This window comes from Juglans regia, chromosome 12 (assembly GCF_001411555.2).
Source record: "Juglans regia cultivar Chandler chromosome 12, Walnut 2.0, whole genome shotgun sequence".
NCBI classification, from domain to species: domain Eukaryota; kingdom Viridiplantae; phylum Streptophyta; class Magnoliopsida; order Fagales; family Juglandaceae; genus Juglans; species Juglans regia.
In genome coordinates this window covers 15,240,083-15,262,440 of record NC_049912.1, presented here as the reverse complement: position 1 = coordinate 15,262,440, position 22,358 = coordinate 15,240,083, and the positions used below count along the sequence as shown (strand labels likewise).

General features: G+C 34.8%; 2 protein-coding genes across 2 annotated transcripts; one reads left to right on the top strand and one right to left on the bottom strand.

Annotated features, from left to right (window-relative positions):
• The first annotated feature begins 3,097 nt into the window (after positions 1-3,097).
• On the top strand, positions 3,098-3,388 carry LOC109020475 (ras-related protein RABA5d-like). Its single transcript, XM_035683761.1, has one exon. It carries the CDS (start codon positions 3,098-3,100, stop codon positions 3,386-3,388), a length of 291 nt encoding a protein of 96 aa, XP_035539654.1.
• A 2,522-nt stretch (positions 3,389-5,910) lies between these two features.
• Positions 5,911-19,815, bottom strand: LOC108986309 (transcription factor bHLH128-like). Its single transcript, XM_018958890.2, has 6 exons — positions 19,206-19,815; positions 15,569-15,891; positions 14,844-14,975; positions 10,067-10,132; positions 7,566-7,634; positions 5,911-6,327 (listed from the first exon to the last, which is right to left on the bottom strand). The coding sequence occupies exons 1-6, from the start codon at positions 19,654-19,656 to the stop codon at positions 6,274-6,276; spliced, it is 1,095 nt and encodes a 364-aa protein (XP_018814435.1). The 5' UTR covers positions 19,657-19,815; the 3' UTR covers positions 5,911-6,273.
• Between the last annotated feature and the right edge of the window lie 2,543 nt (positions 19,816-22,358).

Genomic DNA, 22,358 nt, shown 5'->3' with positions numbered 1-22,358 from the left:
CCTCTGTAGCATTACTTCTATGACAAAAACTGATAAAGATGGGTTCAAAAGTCTAAATCCATATCTACAACACTGATTCAAATTCTTATGAAATCAAAATGCCCAAAAAATGTAGGTTTCCTTTCTTTTTTTTATTTTTTTTTTAAATCTCTTGAGTTGTGCTTTACATCCATAGAAACTCTAAACAGAGGAGATTTTGCCTCACTTTCCACCGTCATCTAATGCAAGCTAAGCCCTTTGAACGACTTACCCAACAATATCGTCTTCACATATACCGTTTCAGTTAAAAGAACATCTCAAGAGGATTAATAGGGGATCTTCTAGACAATTGATTATCTTCAGGTGCTATAAGTGCGAACATGTCATTGTTATACCCAAATAGATGGAACCATATATTTATATCCATAAACTTGCAATGTCTATTTACAATATTATCATAGTAATTAAAGAATTTCGGAGCAACCTAGAAAGAGTGAAATGGGTCTATGGCCAAGGAGATATTACAACTGCATCTGAATTGGCAATTCCAGTGAATCGAGTAGGAGTAGGACTCTTCTTGCAAAGACACAAAAAGGATCTTTTTTTCTTTTTATTTTTAATTGGCATCAGGTTGTCCGAAAATCGAGTCCCGACCAATTGTACCATCGCTAAATTTTTTTTTTTTAATGATGAATTGTGTAATCATTTTGAAAAAAATGAATAAAACATAAAATTTACATGAAAAAAAAATTAATAATAGACTATCATTTTTTTCAAAACAATCAAGCTGCATTTACAAATCTTCACTTAGAATTACCCAAAAAGCATAACAAATCACACGACATTTGGAGAGTGAAGTGTGTTGTTTTTAAGAAGTATATTGCTATGTTTTCTCTCTAAATCCAAACACCGCAACTTTTCTCTCTAAACCCAACATCTTTCAGACCGGATAGAGGGGGTGGGAGCTTCGGCTCCTTCCCCCTTCACTCCTTCCCTCCCCCTTTCTGGTTTCCCTTGTCTTTTTGCTATGTTTTGTTCGTTTTTTTCAGGCCAAATAAAGGGAGAATCGCCGTTCGTGATCTTCCGGGTCCCTATAGCCAACACGCGCCCCACCAGGAGGTTGCCCAGTTGCTGATCTACACGTCCACCGAACACGGCCCCAACTGGAGTGGAGCTTAGCCTGCACGCGCAGGACGAAAATTCTGAAGCTCGTCGGCCCGTGGCCCTCACGCGCCACCAGGGAGCTCTTTGCCGTTGCAACGCTCGGCAGCTCCCGAACTGGCGACTCTGGATCTTCCAAGACCGACCGTCGGTTTTCCCTTCTGAGGCATTTTTGTGCACTGTTTTTCTCTTTTTACAGTGTTTTTAATTTAATTTATTTATGCATTGTCTTTATTTTCAAGAAAACAAAAAACCCAAAAATATTTGTCCCTTCGAACCTAGGTCCAAAGGGTGTTGTCCCCCCTCCGCTTAGTCGGTGATGTTGGGGTTTGTTTTCTCCATACCCCGTCCAGTTGGGTATGGAGTTTTGTGTTTGGTTACTACAAACTCTGTCAGGAACAGAGTTGTGCTATCTCTTAGACTTCGGTCTTTAGAGATAAGCCGTCAGGACTAGACCATGTCAGTCACAATAGTGTACTGGGATTCTACTAATGTTTGTAATTGACTTGTTGTTTGAAGTCAAATTTAAATGTCCTCTTTAAATGAATGGAAGGAGATCCGTTGTTATAAAAAAAAAAAAAAAGTTGGCGCACATCCTGTGCACCCCTGCTGACATAGCAGGGTATTTCTGTAAAATTGAAAAAAAAAAAACAAAACAAATGTAACGTGAGGGAGAAGACGTCTAGGGCCGACCTGTAGTGAAGCTTGCTTTGCCGCTCACGAACCAAGAACCAGCTTGTTTCGACGACCAAGTTCTGAGCAACTTGTTCCGACGATTTTCTGGCACGTCTCCGAACGTCTCCGCACATCTATCTCGCAGTAACGATTTCTTGCTCCTTCTATCTTTAACTACTTCAGTTTAAGTATTTGTAGAGTTCTCGATCCAGTAACACTTCTGAATCTCTTGCTCTTTTCCTATAAAAGAAACCCATTTTCAAAATACCATACCAGCATTAACAGACATCATTTTCTTCAACAAAATCATAGCACCGGATGAAAATCTGATAGTTAATTCAAATTTACTTCTTGTCGAGGGAAGAAAAGGGCATGGAAAAATAAGCATTAATTAGATTTACCAGGATTATCTAAATGCTTCGTTTTTTCATCAAATTCTCAAATCTTTAAAGCTCAACATTAACTTAGGCAAACCAAGAACCCAACAAAAATAGTATAAAATAGCTCTAGACGAAAGAAATGAACAGATATGTGTCTCGATTAATTCATTGTGATACTATTGTTGATGATTAACAACGTAGATATATAAATTAATTTACCCTTTCAGTGATTGATTGATTGAGAGAGAGAGTAGAATCTTGGTGAATCTGGATTCCTCTTTTGTGGTCCATTGCCATGTGATTCCCTTCTTTGAGGTCCCACTTTCACCACCTAAAGTGATTCCGATTTTTGGTTTGTAGAAGCTATAGGGAAATGGGACGAAGGAGGAGAGCTTATGGTGGAATGGGGAAGAAGGAGAAGGGTGAAACGCACCATTTCAATTTGGTCTTCAATTTGGTCTTCCACCATGGCAATTCACACCGTTTCATTAACCCTGTGCACCATTCTGCATCAATTTTGTCTCCTGCCAAAAACAATCTGCATCGTGACTGTACGACGTTTGCGCATTCTACGACTGTATGTAGCATTACTCAATAAGTTAACACTAGAAAGGATGAAGAAAACTCTAATCCCAAAAATCAATGAGGAGAGAGAGAGAAAGAGAAATAAATCCATGATGAAGGCACTACATGCGCAGGATGTCCGTGCCAGCTCAAAAACATCATCATTCCTCTTCGTTCCACGGCCTCCTCCAAAGTTACAGACGTTTCACTCCCCCTTCCCAAAACTTTCTTTCGCTGAAATGACCGAGGAGGTGAAGCATGTTTGTTTATTCATTCCATTTGGCACTAACTCTATGAGACATGAAGAGAGAAGAGAAAAGAAAGGAAGAGAAGAGAAGATGTCATCAGACAAGGAGTCAGGAGGAGAAGAGTACCTTTTCAAGATAGTGATAATCGGCGACTCTATGGTTGGCAAATCCAACCTGCTCTCCCGCTATGCCCTCAACGAGTTCAACATGCACTCCAAGGCCACCATTGGTGTCGAGTTCCAGACCCAGGTCTTGGACATCGAAGGCAAGGAGGTCAAGGCCCAGATTTGGGACACCGCCGGACAGGAACGCTTCCGTGCCGTCACCTCCGCCTACTACCGCGGCATTGTCGATGCCCTCGTCGTCTATGACATAGAGTAATGCTACATACAGTAGTGGAATGCGCAAACGCCGTGTAGTCGCTTTGAAAAAGAGTGAGATCTACTATTAAAAAATTAATTTATTTTTATGTGGATCCCATATTTATTTATTTTTTTCAAAATGATTGCACGGCGCTTGCACACTTACGACTGCAAGTATCATTTCTCTAATTTATTTACAATGAGAAATTTTAAAAAATGTTTTTTTATTTTGTGTTCTAAGTCTTGGACCATTTTATTAAACGTTCACAATCTTTTTCTTATTTAGATATCGAAAGGATGAAATATCATTGGGTTATATTAACATAAAATTTATATGCATTTTAAAAAATATAAATTCAAATAATTTTTATTCTTCTTTCATTTAAAATAAAACAATTTCATTTTTATTTTCAATTAGTAACTAAGCGTAATGGAAAAGTACATAAATAATCGAATAATTTATCGCAATAAAAAATATATTCTCAAACGGTGTGTATAGAGCACGTCTAGTAAAGTATTTACATTATATAATTTGATTTAGAAAATAAATTTTAAAATTTTAATCTACAAATCTTACCATTTAAGTGATATGAATGATATGCTTTACACACTAAATTGAGAATAGAATAACTCATAAGAAACAAAAATACCAAATTAATGCAAAAAATACAAATAAAAATGTCACTACCCTCATCACAAGAAAATGAAAGCAATCCATAACCTTTTTGGACTACTATATTAGCTATCTTCGTTACACACTTTCCTTTCTCTGCTTATTAAGCAACGAAATAAATTTGAGATGGAGGCATTTATTTTGCTACATTTTCTCTAGGGGTGGGCGGTAGGCGGTAGGGCACCGCCCCCCGCCACCCCGTTTCCACGGCCCTGCCCGTAGCGAGAAAAGGGTGTGGGGTGGGGGGTCGGTTGGGTCCAAACCCGCACCTTTAAGCCCAATCCAAAACATATATATATATATATATATATATATATATATATATATATATAATTGTCACCAAAACGACGTAACATCTTTTTTTTTACAGCAATGATGTTGTTTGGGGATTTAAACCTAGTCCCCCCTCCCCCAAATTCCTCTCAATTCTTCATTGCTCTCACCTCACCACGACGCCATCTCTCCCTTGCTGCAAAGCTGTCTCTCCCTCTCTTTCTAATTATTTCCTTGCAAATGAATTTTTACAAGTTTAGGTTTTTTTTTTTATTATTATTATTGTGGATTTGTGATTTGTTTTCTACAACTATGCAGTCTTGGGTGGGCAGTGGATGCACACGTGGGCCGGAGGAGATCCCACCCTCCGCCCATGCGAGGGTAGGGTGCGAAAAGGGGGCAATCCCGCCCTGTAGGGTGTGGGTAGCATAATATGTTTGGCAAGTGGGATGAGACACAAAATTCTCATTTCATCTCATCATTATAACTTTTTCAAATTCTTACATAAAATATAATAAACAATTCAATTTTTCTAAATCTCAATTCAACTTTTTGAAATCCCAAAACAATCTATTGGCCAACCTGATGGCTGAGCCAATAGAATCATAGATTGTAGAGCCTAGGGCAAAAAGTATTGTGAAGTCTCTTTTATATTTAAAAAACTAAAAAAAAAATTATAAATTTATTTTAGTTTTAATTATGATTTTTAACGATACATTTTTATTTAATAATCATTAGTATGTTTTTGTAAAGCAAAATTACTAATTAAGATTTTATATCTTCTCAATTGATAATCCACTTGTGATAGTTTTTACTTGATACGATTTTATCAAATTTAGTTTTGCAAAACGAGTTTTATACAAAGGAGCTTTAGATACGATATTATTGTTTATAGCACCTTCTATAAACAAGGCACGCATTTGGAGAGAGAAAAAAAGGTGCACTCCTCCATTTCAAAGGATTATATAAAACCCTTTTATAAACACTTGAAAAATAAATTTTACTATTTATAAATTTCTTATTGTATATTAAACTAATAATTTCAAAAAAAGCAAGTATATCCTTAGAAGTAGAATATGATAAATGATTATTATATGAAAAAACGATGGGAATTTGGATCATTTCATGTCTCAATACCAACGCTAGAGAAGAAAAAGAGAGACAAGCAAAAGTTTCATCATCATTAAGTGAAACCAAACATATTAGAATTCTGAAAAAAAAAAATCCAGTATCAACATATATAGATTTGGAAACATAATCATAAAACATATTTTCAATTTCAAATCTTCAACATTTTCATCTAACCATTACCTAATAATTACAACTTTCTCAAACTTAAAAAAAAAAAAAAAAAATACTACTTTTTCAAATTTCAAAACAAAAATAATATTCAAACAATTTTCTAACTTTATAATATTTTTATTCAATTTTTTCTCTCTCATTTTTCAAAACCCAACAAAATATTTTAATTCAAACTATTTTACTACTATTAATAGATATACAGAGATATTCTAAGTATCCAAACGGACTTAAAATATCTTCAAATTGTACATTTTCTCTCCTTAAAAGTGTCACAGTTCATTTTGAGATAAAAGCTCAATAAACACAACCAATTATACATTTAAATGAAGCTGTTAACAAAATAATCGATAACTTCGATTTTATGAACCTTCCAACCTTTTAAATTAAAGCATATACATAAAAGAGACGTACAAAACAGATCAAGACAAGGAACCTGAAAGAGATACAGCCTCTTTCTTTTTCCTTCCTGATAGAGTAGGAACTAGGAAATGACAGCTTTATTTAAATTATATACACAAGGATTTTTCCCTACAGAAAAATTAGATCTAATTTGGCAAGGAATCAAAATGAACCTTAGCTTGGGTCCCTACGCTCTTCAACATCATCCTCGACTCCAGTGCAAAATCTTTCTATGATTTATTTTATGGAAGCAAACATTAGGCTGTTTGTTTGCATCCACAGGTGCAATTTTGAAGTTCTTTCTGAAGTTCCTGGAAGAAGGAAAGATAGTAAATATTAATGGAAGGTTAAATGAAGGATTTTAAGTATTGAGAAGTATTAAATAGGTGTGGTATGAATAGTGAGATGAGATGAGATAAGATGATTTTAGATGAAAGTTGAATAAAATATTGTTAAAATATTATTTTTTAATATTATTATTATTTTGGAATTTGAAAAAATTGAATTTTTTATTATATTTTGTGGGATAATTTGAAAAAATTGTAATGATGAGATGAGATGGTTTCTGAATCCAAACTGCCTAGAACATCCAGTGCTATAAAACATATTATTTACAACCATTGGCATAAATATAAACTTTCACAGCATGTTTCGTTAAAGTAAATTATAAGCTAGAAAATTATTTGAATCACGAGGAATATTCCTACCAGCAATTTCATAATACGTACAAGGACCAAAATCACAAAGTGTCATTCTTTACCCCTTGGAAGCTTAGAAATGCTGCTGCTGCTGTTGCTCTCTCTCTCTCTCTCCCTCCAAAACAAATTTCAGTCAAAATTTTTCATTCAATCTCTCTGTAGCTTTGTCTCATCTAGACTTAAAGTTTGTTTTAATGACCTTGAATCTCACAAGGCAAGGGCCCGCCCTTTGGACCTTTCTAACCCCGGATACATGAACCCCAGCAGTTAGAACAGTGTATCAGGAAATGGAACTCTGCTAGTGCAGAATCGAATCCAGATGTCTAACTCATCCAAAACCCGCCCTTTGACCACTAAACTTCTCCAAGGCAGGGCCCTTTGGACCCACCCATGCAGAGTAAATCCCAGTCCCCCCTTTGACCACTAAACTACACCATGATAACTTATAGTGATGTGTATGCACATGCAAGTACTCCAAAAACTTCAAATTTAAGGGTTCTTTCCTTTTCCATTGCCCATTATTTTGTACAATTCATCTCTTGTGATTATACACATCTTAAATTTCAATGTATTATGACACCAATTTTAACATTCACTTTTCAAATTAGAAAATAACTCTTTTCTTTCCAGAAGCATACTGTTAAACACCCACTACAACAAATGCACCTCAAGCAATCCCCTGATTTGGTAAAAAAAAAAAAAACCATTGCGTGTAAGGGCATTGTGTCTATACTGTAAAATCATGAAAAATGCGCAGAATCAAAGCCACGACATTCTTTAGACATGGAGAAATTATATGCATAAAAAACCTAAGTATTCTATTATTTGTCACAAATTGTACTTTTACTCACCTGAACTTGATTTTGAAGGCCTTTGATATGCTGAACAGCCAAGTCCAACATGTCTGCATAACTCGTTTGCTGCAAGAACATTTGAAATAAAACCATACGTAAATTATAGAATATATTCACGAGAAAGACAACCTGAAACAAGATAAATAAAAATAAAAAAACATGTTTAAGTGCCTATTATTTCTAGCAAGAATATATTAGTGAAAAAGCATCCAGAATCCAAAATGCAGTGGTTTTCCGGCAGCACCTACCAGCTACTACAGAAATCTTGGATATTAGGAAGAATGCCGGCATAACAGTACAATAGTAGAACATGCCTACCCATAGTATCATCATCACAATGGGATTGATAAATGCCACGATATATTACTGAGAATTATACCCAAGACATATTTTTGATTTCCCCATATGCATAAATTTGTTGAAAAATAAAAGGGCATTATCTTACCCAAAGTCAGAATTGAATCACAAACAGTATTACCCACACTACGCTAGTAGAGTTGTTAGGGAAGTTAATCACACCGTCCAAATACCAAAAAACTAAAAGGGTATTGTAACGTCCCGAGGAAAGGCTTGTGCCACATATGGGCCTATACTCAAAAAGGACTAGTCAATAGTACAATTGGAGCCCCATTGGGATCATTATAAAGAGTAAGAACTTCTCCCCCTCCGAAGCAATATGAGATCCCATACACCATTTACACTCATGAGTTTGTATGGGGTATCACAATCTCTCCCCATTAAATTCTCAATGTCCTCGTCGGGCCAGTCCCACACTTCTGGTTGGAATAGGCTCTAAAAGGGTACTGTAATGCCCCAAGGGAAGGCCTAAATGTGGGTTTATACTTCAAAAGGACTAGTCAATGATACAATTGGAGCTTTATCGAAATCATTATAAAGAGCAAGAATATCTATGGGCGCCATTTAAAGTTAGGATATACTGAGTTTCCTTACATTTCTGGTTTCAAACCTGTTTAGTGGATGATCACATCAAACAATGTAGCTAAGTACGAGCGTGCATTACTAGTGTGAATGGACTTGAATTGCATGCTAGAATTGAAGAATAGGAAAATTAGAGCAACAACTTTAAAAGGCTGCCCTTTGGACCTTCCTAGGGAGCTAGGTTCATCCTTTAAACACCATGAATACTATCTCCACTGAATCCTCTTCTTATTGGCTCAAATTACACATAGAGGTGACAGTAAGGTAAAACCCACTGACATTATCTATTTGTGATCCTCAATTTTTTTTCATTCATTTCCCATAAAATACACCACACTAAACCGATATGGACTATTTTCCACATTGCTGTAATTTTTGAACATCCAATTGGCAAAGAGGTCTACTATGGAGTAAAGGATGGCCATTCCACAAGACATTGGCAATCTTACGGTCGAGTAAAAGATGTTCTACAGATTTCCTGCACTTTTCACACATACAAAACCAAACTGTCGTATTGATATGACAAGTCCTTAAATTAGTTATGGTGATGATCTTCCTTAAGGAAGTTATTCAAGGAAAAAAGTCGATCCCAAACGTGCCTTAGTCCTCCAAATACTCCTCCAAGGAAAGGAATTACCATTCCAAGGTTTAAGGAGTTTATAGAAACATTGGAGAGTGGTGATCTTCACTTGGTGTTAGCCCCACCCTTTCTACAATTTTGTACTCAACCTGTTCGTTTTATTCCACTTCTCCATTCTAGGAGCCTATATAGCATCATGATGCATCTGATACACCTTTATATATGTATTTATCTCTCTTCGGTGCCTCTTGACCATACATCTCTCTTTGGCAACTCTTGACCATTAGTCCTTTGTTCATCCCATCTTCTAGCTCCGTAAGAGTGGCATTATACAGATCATCAATCTTAGATCTGCATAGGTTTAAAATCTAGTATTCTACATTTCTTCTCACTGGTTCTGAATCAAATTAATCCCCAATCTACTTTCATCATCCAACACTGTGGACCACACATGTGCTACAGACATTGTTTTAATCCATTGAATTAGCCAGGAGACCTATTCCAGTGAGATTCTCATTGCACAGAAACCAGAGCAGATCTTACAAATAATCTTCTAAGGCCATGTTTGGACATTTGATGAGATAAGATATCAAAATTTTCATAATTTCCTTCCCAAACATCCACTCAAACACAAAACACTTTTCAATTTCAAATCTTCAACTTTTTCATCTAATCATTACCTAATCATTACAACTTTCCAAAGTTCCAAACAAAACACAAAAAACAAAACAACTTTTTCAAATTTCAAAAAAAAAAAATTATATTCAAACAATATTTTAACTTTATAATATTTTTATTCAACATTTTCTCTCCTTTCCCAAAACCCAATAAAACATCTTAACTCAAACCATTTCAATACTATTCACAAACCATTTCACTGATATTCACAAAATTCTTATCTCATCTCATTGCCCAAACATGCCCTAAATGTCTTCTACTTCATGAGTCAAACTAGAATATAACAGTTTTAGGTTATTACCTTATCCATGTTAGGGACAAGGTCTTGTAGCTTCTTCAATTTCCCACTTATCCTGGTTCGTCTTTCCTGCATATATAAACAAAGCATGAATTCATGTTAGTGTAATACAATTTCCCTCGTGATAAATAAAAAATAAAAAATAAAATAGGTGCACGAATTTATCCCCATTTCTCCGATAAAGAAATTAGTGACACTTCACATATTTTTCGATTTCAGATACCAAAAAATAAAAGAGAAAAAGTAAATATTCTCAGCATCATGATACAAGTCTGTAGTAGACATTGAAAGGAGTTCTAAAGGAATTTTCCTTCGTATTGTCTTTCATAACACTGTAATGTGCACTTTAATGTTAATACAATCCTTCCAATAAAATGGAACCGACAATTTATGGCATAAATCAGTCGCTGAATGGACAACGGCTTTAGGGAAGGCTATCACCTTGCTATAATGTAGCTGTAACTTGTAGTAACAAATTGGTATTATATGTGTAAGAAGAATGGGGGAACAATGTATCACCATTTACTTCACTGTGAGGTGTCATCTAATACTTTATGGAACATGATCTTTGGCCTTTCCCGGATACATTAAGTCATGTATTCTCAATTGGCGTTCTGGCTTTTTGGAAGGGGGAATTTAGTAGGCATCAGAGTGCATTATTGTGTAAAATGATCATATCTTGTTTAACGTGGTGTACTTGGAGAGAGAAATAGTCATACTCTGTAACTTTGAAGATTGGGAAGAGTCATTTAAGGACCTCAAGACTTTGTATCTAAACACCACATAAAATAGGATGGTGCCCTCAATAATGTCACCTCTTCTATTCCTAATTTTCAGGACTTTCTAAATCAATTCCATATCTCTATTTACGTGAATCTTTTGTGTACCGTCCATGTACTGGGAATGAAATTTATCTTACTTGTAAAGAAACATAAAGGAGGAATTAGGGTGGTTTGGTTATGGTGGAGAAGTCTGAAAAAATGAAGGGATTTAGGGTCTCAATTAGGGCAAGGAGACAAATTTGACTCGAAGGCACAACGAAGAGGAAACTCAGAATTTAGGTTGCTGTTCCAGGGATGCGAACAGTCACCTGAGAGCAGTATTTGGGTCTTTTTAGGTTCATTGGAAGTTATTTGAAGGCTTAGTAATTTTCGGTTTGCATGGTATGGATTTGAAATAAAGGTATTCAAGCAAGAAGAAGAAGAAGAAGAAGAAGCAGGAGGAGGAGGAGAACAAAACATTTGCTTCAAATAATGGCTTTTGTTTATGTTTCTGTTGATAGTCTTCTCCTATTTACATTGTTAGACCTTACACGTTTTATGATCTAGATTGTTTCAAATACAAATTATTTATAAACTAGCAGTTAAGAAATTCGACAGTCCAAATGTCACCTTTCCTAAATTGTATAGCTCACTGCAGTTAACCGCTTCCACATAGCTCGACACAAAAGAGGATTTAGCTCTAAACACAAACGTATGTCTTGTAAATCACCTCAAGCACAACAGTAGAAGGCCTATTTGAAGTTTCTTCATTCTTTTATCTCATAAGCATCAACACCATCAAATTCAAAAGGTTACCAGCTATTTAGTATGAAGATAATATATAGCTCTAACTTTTCTTTACTGTTCCATATAAAAGCAAGAATTAATGCTCAAATTGGGTGCTGCACCAAATGATCCTTTGTTGGGAATATTGCTCTTATCTGCAACAACATACACTGTTCAACCACATTCCCAGATAGACAGCAAATTAAAACTCAGCCAATCACCAACACACCCTATCAAGCAAGAGATAACACAGGCTGCCATGTCATCAATCTTGTCTGAGAGTCGATACATCTCCCCCCATGACTGTGATTCTTTAGACCGTCAGCTCTTTTATTCCCATGATTACCAAATGAAAGTGAAGCTGAGGATTTGGCTGTTTCGAAACATCTTGATCCTCCATAGCTTGCTTATTATGTTGCCACAAAATAATCTTATTCAAAACTCTGTGCTTGCCATTGTCAACTCATACTGTGCACAAATTCAAACGATCAGATGATATCTCCGACTAAAATTCCTTCTCCACACTCCTTAACCAACTCGATAACCATTATTACAAAATATCTACAAACTATGCATACATTAACCTCTGGTTTTATTGAACAAAAGTACTCATCATTCCAAACACCTACAGCTTAGGTGTCGTTTGGATTCGAAGATGAGTTGAGATGGGTTGTGAATAGTAGTGAGATGAGTTGTGAATAGTAGTGAGATTTGTGAGTTTTTTTTTTTTGATAAGTAATAACTTTATTAATAACAATGTAATAGGCATAGCCCGAGTACACAGGGAGTATATACAAGAAACACCTAATACATTCTAGAACTTAGAAAAACGAAGACAAGAACGCGTTTACATCCCCTCCCTTCAGTACAATAGCAGAGAACCAGCTAATTAGAGTGCTTATAAAAAACTTCCAAAATGCATCTCTATTGCGTTCCCGATCATTAAAGCACCGCTCATTTCTCTCCCACCAAATACACCACATAATACACAAAGGCAGCATTTTCCAGGCAGCTGCCACTTGGGGACAAGTATGCATTTGAAAGTTAGTCCAGCATGTTAGAAAATCCACCACTGCTTCTGGCATAACCCAGCACAGCCCAACCTTTCCAAACACACCATCCCATAGCACTTTAGCCATTTCACAATGAAGTAGAAGGTGGTTTGCTGATTCCGCTTCTTTCTTGCACATAAAGCACCAATCCACAACAATCATTCCACGCTTCCTCAGGTTGTCAATAGTCTGAATATTCCCTATTGCTGCTGTCCATACAAAAAAAGCCACCTTTGACGGAACATGAGCCTTCCAAATCCTCTTCCAAGGAAAGCCAATATGGTGCTGATTAAGTATCACTTTATAATAAGACCGAACTGAAAACTTCTTGGAGGCTGTTTGATTCCAACAAAATTGGTCCCTGCCCTGTCTTCTTAACACCATTGAATACAACTGTCTAAAAAATTCAGTAACCTCTTCTACTTCCCAATCCTGGACAGATCTGGAGAAGCCTACATCCCAAAGCACCACTCCATTGGAAGATACCATCACGTCGGAAACTGAAGCTTGCTTATTAGTTGCCAACCTGAAAACAGCCGGAAATGCTCGAAATAATTCAATATCCCCACACCAAACATCAGACCAAAATCTGATTTTTGAGTCATCACCAACCGAGAAGTTAACTTGTTTTAGGAAGCGACCCCAACCTTTCCTAATAAACTTCCATAGACTCACTCCATACGAATCCCTACTCTCCATGGTACACCATCCTCCCCAATCACTACCATACTTGCGATCAATCACCCCCCTCCACAATGCTTCCTCTTCCCCATGATATCTCCCCTAAAGTCGTTGAATAGTAGTAAATAGTAGTGAGATGAGTTGAGATCAAATGAGGCCTTAATCTAAGATTATGATTTCAATTACCACCTATCCTTTTACCAAACACCATTCAAGTAAAGAGTATTTCACAATGATGTAATAATCACCTCTGACAATAATCTGGTGGCATTAATAATCTCAGACAACATTTTGACCTTACTCTATGATTATCCATCTTTTCTTTGGCATGACACCGTGACAAAACTTTTACTCAATATATTACCAATTTATATTGTTGCTTTGAAAAACTAACAAGGTTGAAACACTACCCCTTATCAAATTCAAATTCATTCTTGTGGCGAGTGGTTGACAGACTTATTGGCCGATAACGATAGAGCTTTGTCAAGAAGCTTACACACTCGTCTATAAAAATGGTCGCTTTTTGGAAAAAGAACTGGTACAGAAGATAGGTTTTAATGCAGAGAAAGGAGAAAAATATTAGCTGAACAGTTAACCTGGAAATGTCAGCCCTTTTCCATACTTGTAACTTTACTCGTGGGATCTGTCCAGCTTACTTCCTTTTCATTGCAACATTATTTACAATCCTAGCGACGATGGGAATTGATTTAACCATGCACTATTACTAATCAAATTAATCATTGAATTTGATTATAGCGCACAAACCCCCCCCCCCCCCCCCCCCCCTCAGGCCCCCATGCCTATCTATAATTTTATTGGATTAAAAAAAAACAATTCTTGAGGACTTGAGGAATAGAGAAAGGTGAAAGATCACATAGGTTGAAGTAATTAGCCAGGACTAAACAGTTAAAGGTCTAACAGAGGATACAGCTTCAGATAGGGCTCAGAGGGAAAAAAGCATATAGATTTAATGAATAACCTTTCATTAATTTTTTTTTTCCCAATCAAAAACAAATTAGGTAAAGACTTGGTCCAGCCATCATTAGAGTTTAAATCTTGTGTTCATATGATGTCAGAAACTGTCGTCATATTACATTTGTTGGGTGGCATGTGTTGGTACATATGCCTTCAACTATGAAATTAGAAGAGAGATCGAGAACATAGATTAGAGTAGAAGTAATAACCTAAGAGTAACATTACTTTTTAAGATAAGTTCATGTCATCAAAAGCAGTTTTTTCCTTCACACACACAGAGTAAAGTGTAACAAACTATTTATTATGAGATAGTATAGTGTAATTGTAAAATGTTAAGTTCTCGGTGTGAAAAACTACACGAGGAACTATTCGCGATCTTGAACCGAAAAGAGAGACACAAATTTGTAAAAATATGATACATTCACAACAATAGATCTATGTGATTCAGGATACATGGAATGCTTGATCTTACTGCAAGTATTATAGGTAGCATGAATGACTATTGACTCAAGAAATTTTACTAACCCTTTCAGCAATGCTTCGGGGGTGAGTCGCACAGCCACGTTTAGCGCGTATTTTACAAGGAACAGAATCTTCAGGAATATGCATTAGCTTCTCCACTGTGGCCATCTCAAGTGTTGTCTGTGGCATGCTAAACTGAAACGAGAATAAACAGAAAATATCAACCCGAAGTGTAAACCTGAAGGTAAAAGAACATATTTGGCATGTATCAACTGCAAAATCATGCTATTATTAAAAGCTCAAAGACATTTCATAATGTGATTCTTGACCCAATCCAATAGAAACTACCTCCAGTTAAAAAAAAAAATTAGAAATGGTAATGGTATGCTGGTAATAGTTTGAGCTAAAATTACTAGATCTGCAGATGACATAAGGTAATGTTAATTCATGGCTTCCTCTACAAGATGATTCTTACTAAAAAAGAGTAAAACACAGTGAATCCCATTGTGAATTAAGCAATCAATTCTTATATATAGATATATATATATATATATATATATTGTCATGGAAGTAAGCCATTGGGGACAAATGCTTTGGCCAGATGGCTCTTAATCTTGAATATTTTCCAACTTTCATTAGTGGAAGTCCCTCTCAGGTTACTAATCATGTACTTTTTTGTACTTTTTAAACATGAGGGCTGTGAATTATAAGTTTATGCTTTATTCCTTTAATTATCAGAAGTCGCATGATGTATCTTGCTAGAAAGATCCATAAAATAGTTTTAATACCTGAGTTTCTAAAGCATGAAGACAGTTGAAAATGTCATTGTCAGCATTTTTAGCACGTTCGCCAGGTGGGGCTGAAAATATTATAGAATTTGTGTTGTCCCATGAGTCCATTCCAAAACTATTCGTGGCGTAAGAATGCATGGCATTTTGGTGGCCATTGTCAGAGCTGATGCCATCAACAACATCTTCGCTGACCTCTGAGATCTGAGAAAGAGAATCTTGTCTTGTGAAGCTTAATTGAGGCTTCAACCTTGAAACTCCATGGCCACTATCGGAGACACCTTGAGAGGTGTAGCCTCCAGATCCCCTTGTAACCGAAAAACCTGCCATTCAGGCATCATTACTTGCATATTAACTTACTAAACATATAAAAATAGTAATTATGCTAAGCAGAAAAAGAAATTATCGTGATAATAATAATCATAATGAATCAATCAACCTGTAATTGTGCCTCATTTACATCTGTGAAAAGTACATATATATGCACCGTCAGAGTTTAATATTCTTTACATGATTGAACCCAACCCAGCTGTAGTAAATTTAGTGTGCTTATCAGTACAAGCTTTTTAGCATGATGCATAAAAGGCCTCAAAAAGTAAGGGTGGCGTAGTATCACAGTTAAGTTGGGAACATTAGGATCTTTCAGTGTAACCAAAACTCATTAAGATTTCATCAGATGTACCCAAGTCCCTTTGGGGACATCTGATAAACTTGTTACATAGGTCAGCTAGGAATGAAAAACAGACTCTTTCAAAACAAGAAAATCTTCAGAAGACTGTTGCTTCCAAAAGAATGTTGAAAGTAAGTGTACATACTTGCCTAGTTACTTTTTTGTCATTTTTTGCACATCCCGGTAGCATAGCCATGCATAATATTAAGAAGAGTCTGAGGGACTTCTTGTGGGGTGGGGAAGATGAGGTACAAGAAGTACACGTAGATGGCCAATGTTTTATGCTCTGGTATCGTCAGGGAGTTTAGGGGTAGAGAATTTGATCTTGTTTTGATCAGGCATTATTGGGCATTTTCTTGTGGTGTTATGCAATGAAATGGGAGCACTGTGGTGATTAGTGGTGGAAATTAAGGATGGAAGTATGTGTGCCGGTTGGTGTTCTAATGCAGTCAATGGGTCATGTGGAGTTGGGGTATGGAGAAGTATTTGTTGTGGTTGGGGGAATTCTCCAGCTCCATTCAGACATTTGATGGGAGATGGCACCAAGATCAGATTCCTACATAATACATGGTGTGTAGATCAAGCCCTGAAGGAAGTCTATCTGAAACTATTTAGAATCTCTTGTTGCAAAGAGGAGTCTATCGCGGATCTTTGTCAGGTTAACAATGGCATTCCATGGTGGAGTAGCACTTTTACTAGACTAGTACAAGATTGGGAAATGGAAACAGTTCCTTCGCTTCTCAACCTTTTCTACTCATTCATGGCAAGAGAAGGTCGTGAGAACAAAACGGTGGATTCATTCCAAAAGAATAAAGTGAAGTCCGTTCTTTTAATCAAATTCTATACCCTGCAACAGGGACCTCCTTTCCCAGGAAGAGTATATGTCAGATGTGTCTCCCTCGATGCATTCTTTTTTTTTGGACAGTTGCACAAGGTAAGATCTTCACCATGGACAATTTGAGAAAGGGACACTTTTTGGTCCATTGTAAAGTAACTAGGGCTTGTGGATCTCAATTATCCACCTTTCAGTGATTGTGGATGGTGACACAAAGGGTGGTGGAGTAATTGGCCACATGGAGAGGTAAATTGGGAAGTATATTGAATACTGAGGTACTTCAAAAGAAATATTGAATATAGAGGTATGACAATTGCTCATTGTGCTTAATATGGAGTATATGGTTGAAATTAAATGCCCCCAATTTTGAAGATTGAGTGAACATACAACTAAATACATCCGAGCTCAACCCGTGGTATGTTTGCAAAAACGGCCACGATAACATTTGCTTCTCCTCTTATGTAGACTTTCTGAATCCTTGTTCTCCTCCATCAGTTTAGCTAGGAGTTCTAATTGGTAAACTGCCTATGTGCATGGGATGCACCCCTAGTACTCTTTTAATAATAATTTGTTGCTTTTACTTGTATTAAAAAAAAGATCTAGGTAAGTCCCAAGTGAACTCTGCATTCATGCACAAACGAATTCAACTTGTGGAGCAGGATTATGGATATAAAAAAACTCCACTTATCAGTGGATAATAACCAGAGTGATATGGAAAAGCTGTTTACTTTTTATATGTAGAGTGATATCGAAAAGTGAGAGAAATAAGTTCATCTCTCAAAGAAGCTTCATCTCTACGTGCTTACTTTTGTATATGGTCAATAATTTCGCACAAGAATAATATGTATCTGTCTGTACGCATGCCTCTGAGCAGCTACATAAACAGTCATTGAAACCTCAACTGGGACCACTTTTAAGCCTTAGTTCAGTGGCTTGCTTACATCCTACACTGTTGTATTATAAAATTCCCACATGTAATAAATAAATAATGATACTAATCTGCAACGCATTAACGATGATCTTCGAATGTGAATTTATCCTCCACATCTCATTAAAATAAACAAACCCTTTTTAAGATATCATATCCTCGTGAGATCTAACAGAAAACAAATAAAAGAAAAGAAACGACACCTACCCCACCATGTTTACACGTGACATTCGCTGGATGATGCGTATAGGGTAATTTTATAGCAGATAAGCATGAGAATGAATTATTATACACTAAAATACCCAACAAGCACTAGTTTTTTTTGTCTTCATGAAGATTATATCATTTGAAAAGGCAGGCAGAAAGCTGTAAATTCCTAAGTTGCAATAAGTTTACACTCCACTTTGTTAAACAATAACTCACAATACAGCTAATGAAATTGATCGGTGCGTTAAAACAAAAAGCAAAAAAAAAATACTCTTCAATCAGCTAATACTGCAATGGAACCTCACGTCTGTTGCTTCATAAAAAGTCAACGTCTGGAAATTAGTGGTTCCCACAACTCAACCCAACTAGGATTCATTTTCCAAAAATTCTAGACATAATCTGTCTTACGCTCTGCACATCCCTTTAAAGGTGGGTGTGGATAAATAATTGAGGTGTGGATAAATAATTGAGGAGAGGAGATGAGATTTTTTAAAATAATTTTTTAATATTATTTTTATTTTAAAATTTTAAAAAATAATTATTTATTATATTTTTATATAAAAATTTAAAAAAAAAATCTATAATAATAAAATGAGATAAAATATTATGTTTTGGGCATCTAAACTCATTCTTAAAAATATATAATTTTATTCTTTTATTTTAAAGAAAAATAAAATAAATAAAATCATATATTTTTATTTTTAAATGAGATATAAAATATGAGAATTATGTGTAACACGAATTTTTTGCATTTTGAGGGGCAATCAGTCAAACCTCTAGCTCATAACACATCCCCTTATTTACAAATGATTTGACCTCAACAACAATCCAACAAGGACAAAACCGTCATTTGACTACCTGCCCGCAGTAGCCATTGATTTAATCCAAAGAATCCATTCAAGATCCTCGGCCCGGCATTAAACAAACTCTCGTCCAAAATTTTTCATGGGGATGATTTATAAAAGAAAAATGTAAAAGAAATAGGCAAAGCGCGTACCATTATCAGCAACAGAAGCGAGATGGTTAAGCAACCCAGCAGGAGAGCTTCTCTGGCGGACCAAAGCAGAAGAAGCAGAGGCAGGGGATCCACCACCACTGCCACCGCCGCCACTCTTGATATTACTAGCCGTTAGGAAATCCCCAACGGCCATCTCATTCAGACCGTACGATCTCTGTAACCCTTTGGACTGCTCCTGCTCTTTGGGACCGTTGGATGAGTTGGCCCTGCAGCTAGACTCGGAGGTGACGGAAGAAGAGTCGCCGGAGAAGTACTGGTGGTGAGCCATGAGAGAAGACGACGATGGGAGAGCTGAGAATTCGCGGTTTGGGCCGATGAGTGAATCGACCGCGGTGCCGAGGAGGGAGCTCGGGGCGGAGCCGTAGCGGGTGAGGCCAGTGGGGCCCATTGGCTTCTGGGACGACAAGGGTGAGGACGACGGTGGGTACATGTCTCTGCCTGATCGTACCTATGAAACGAGAGAGAGAGAGAGAGAGAGAGAGAGAGTGGAAATGGCAAAGAAAGTTTTGTGCAGTGTGCAGAGGAGGTGGGTACTTGTGACTTGTGAGTAGTGGAGGAAAATTCTATGAGAAAAAATTACCTCACCCGCGGGTGATTATTAAGTTTTGGGTGACTCTTAAGAAACAAAATTCCTGTCAATGTCAATGTCAATGTGTGTGTGAACAAAAATATCACAACTTTGAGCTAATCCACCTTTTATAAGACCATGATAGATTTATTTATTTCTCATATTCGTCAAATTAAGAACTAAAATCGTCTCGTTTGGTTACAAATGAGATGAAATGATATATTTTATTAAAAATTAAATAAAATATTATTTTTTAAAATTTTAAAAAATTTAATTATTTATTATATTTTATATAAAAATTTAAAATAATTATAATAATTATATAAAATAAGACGATTATAACCAAATCAGGCTAAATGTCTTATTTAAAAAACCACGAACTGAAGAGTAAAATTATTTACGTGTCCTCTTACCCGCATATTCTAGCGCACCAATAGTTTGAAAGCTTAAGACGTCACTCACCATAAAAAAATATTAATATTATACTTTAAAAAAATTAATATGTAATGAATATTAGAATTAAGATTGAATTGGTTAAACAAAACTAAATTATTTTATTTTATTTCGTCTTATATAATCATTATAATTTTTTAAATTTTTACATAAAATATAATAAATAATTTAATTTTTTTAAATCTTAAAATAAAGATAATATTTAAAAATTATATTATAATAATATTTTATTTAAATTTTAACAAAATATCTCATCAAAACTACGTAACCAAACAAGATCTTAGTGACGATGTTTTTATATAAGGATTATAAGAAAACTCCAAAACAACTCATGATCACACAATTGAGTTTAAAAATAAATCAAAACAATATCATAAAATGTCGCAATAGAATTGGTAGAGGTGACATAAAAAAATAATAATAAGAATTATAAAAAGAGTTTTTAAAAAGTAATACGTTCAATTTATTTTATAATAAAAATAATTTTATAATTTAAGATATTGTATTAAGACAAGTTAATTTATGAATATAGACTAAAAATGAGGACCTGAGTTTTGAATACAAAATTTAGATTTCTTATATAAATTTTCTCAAAACGTAGGAGAGGTTGTTGAAAGGAATACAAACAGTATCAATTATTTATTTTTTTAACAAGATCGATTACAGTCCATGAAGCCTCGAGACACATAAAATGTTGTTGAGAGCGAAGTCAAATGGATTTTTTATTTATTAAAAAAAGTCAAATGAATTAATTATTCCATTAATTAGAATATTAGTATTTCGGTATTTTCTATTTATTTTTCTCTTTTAATTTTTCACAACTAGGACTAGGAGTGGCTCCATCTAGAAAATATTTGCACTGTAAACGTAGGATTCCATGCTCAAATTTGATAATACGGTATGCTTATGTGGCACGATGTTTTTTCCTTTTTTTATGAAAACAGTTATGTAACTGTTGTTGCTTGAAAGATAGGACAGATTCCACAAAACCAAAACTAGCTTTACAGTTACAAGAGTATTATTATATCTATAAAAAAAAATTATATAAAATAATTTTATAAATTGATATAACTTTATCTTATATATTATATTTATTTTATAATAAAATTAATTTTATAATATAACAAACGATATCAAATCACATCAATTTATAATATTATTTTTATATAATTTTTTTGTAATTATAATATTTTCCTAAATTTAAATATTATATTCTATTAATTGACAAGATAAGATAATTTCATTACTTAGGATGTGGAAATATATAAGATGGATAATGCTGGAGCTCCCGCTGGAGCTCTAGTGTATTTTATTATGTATATTTTTTAATTTTTTTTATATAGATGTTTTTAATGATTTTAAATATTTTTAAAAAATAAAAAAATTTATAATATTATTAAATAATACTTGCTTAATCACGAAGTAAAATATAAAATATTTTTTTTATAATTTTTTATTTTACTTCGTAATTAAGGAAGTATTTTTTAATAACTTTTTTTTAACTTCTTGATTAAGAAAATATTTTTAATGATGTTCTAAATTTATTTTATTTTTTAAAAAATATTAAAAAAAATTATATAAAAAATAATTTAAAAAAAAAACACATATAATATATGCTACAGCCCCCAGCGGGGCTGTAGCACGATCCATTTAAGATAGGGTGGTGATGCTGACAAACACAGCAGAGCAGTAAATACGGCATAATAATTATTATTTCATCACATTTTATTATTACATATTTTTAAATTTTTATATAAAATATAATAAATAATTTAATTTTTTTAAATCTCAATTCATATTTTTTAAATTTTAAAATAATAATAATATTAAATTATAATATTTTAAACTTTTAAATAAAATATAAAATTCTCATCTCCCCTCCAAACCTACCTAAAAGACAGTTGGCCGCTATAAATACAGTAGTTAGAGGAATTCAAACATCTATTATAAGAAAATTTCACAACAACGAGGAGTGCAGTTATATGTCTTAAAGTGGTAGTTGAAAATCTCCAATCCTGCGCCTTGTGCATTCCGGGAAAAGGTAGGTGAGCAAAAGCCAAATTTTTTTAGGTGTAACGTTTATGTAAAACAAAAATAATTAAATCTTAAGT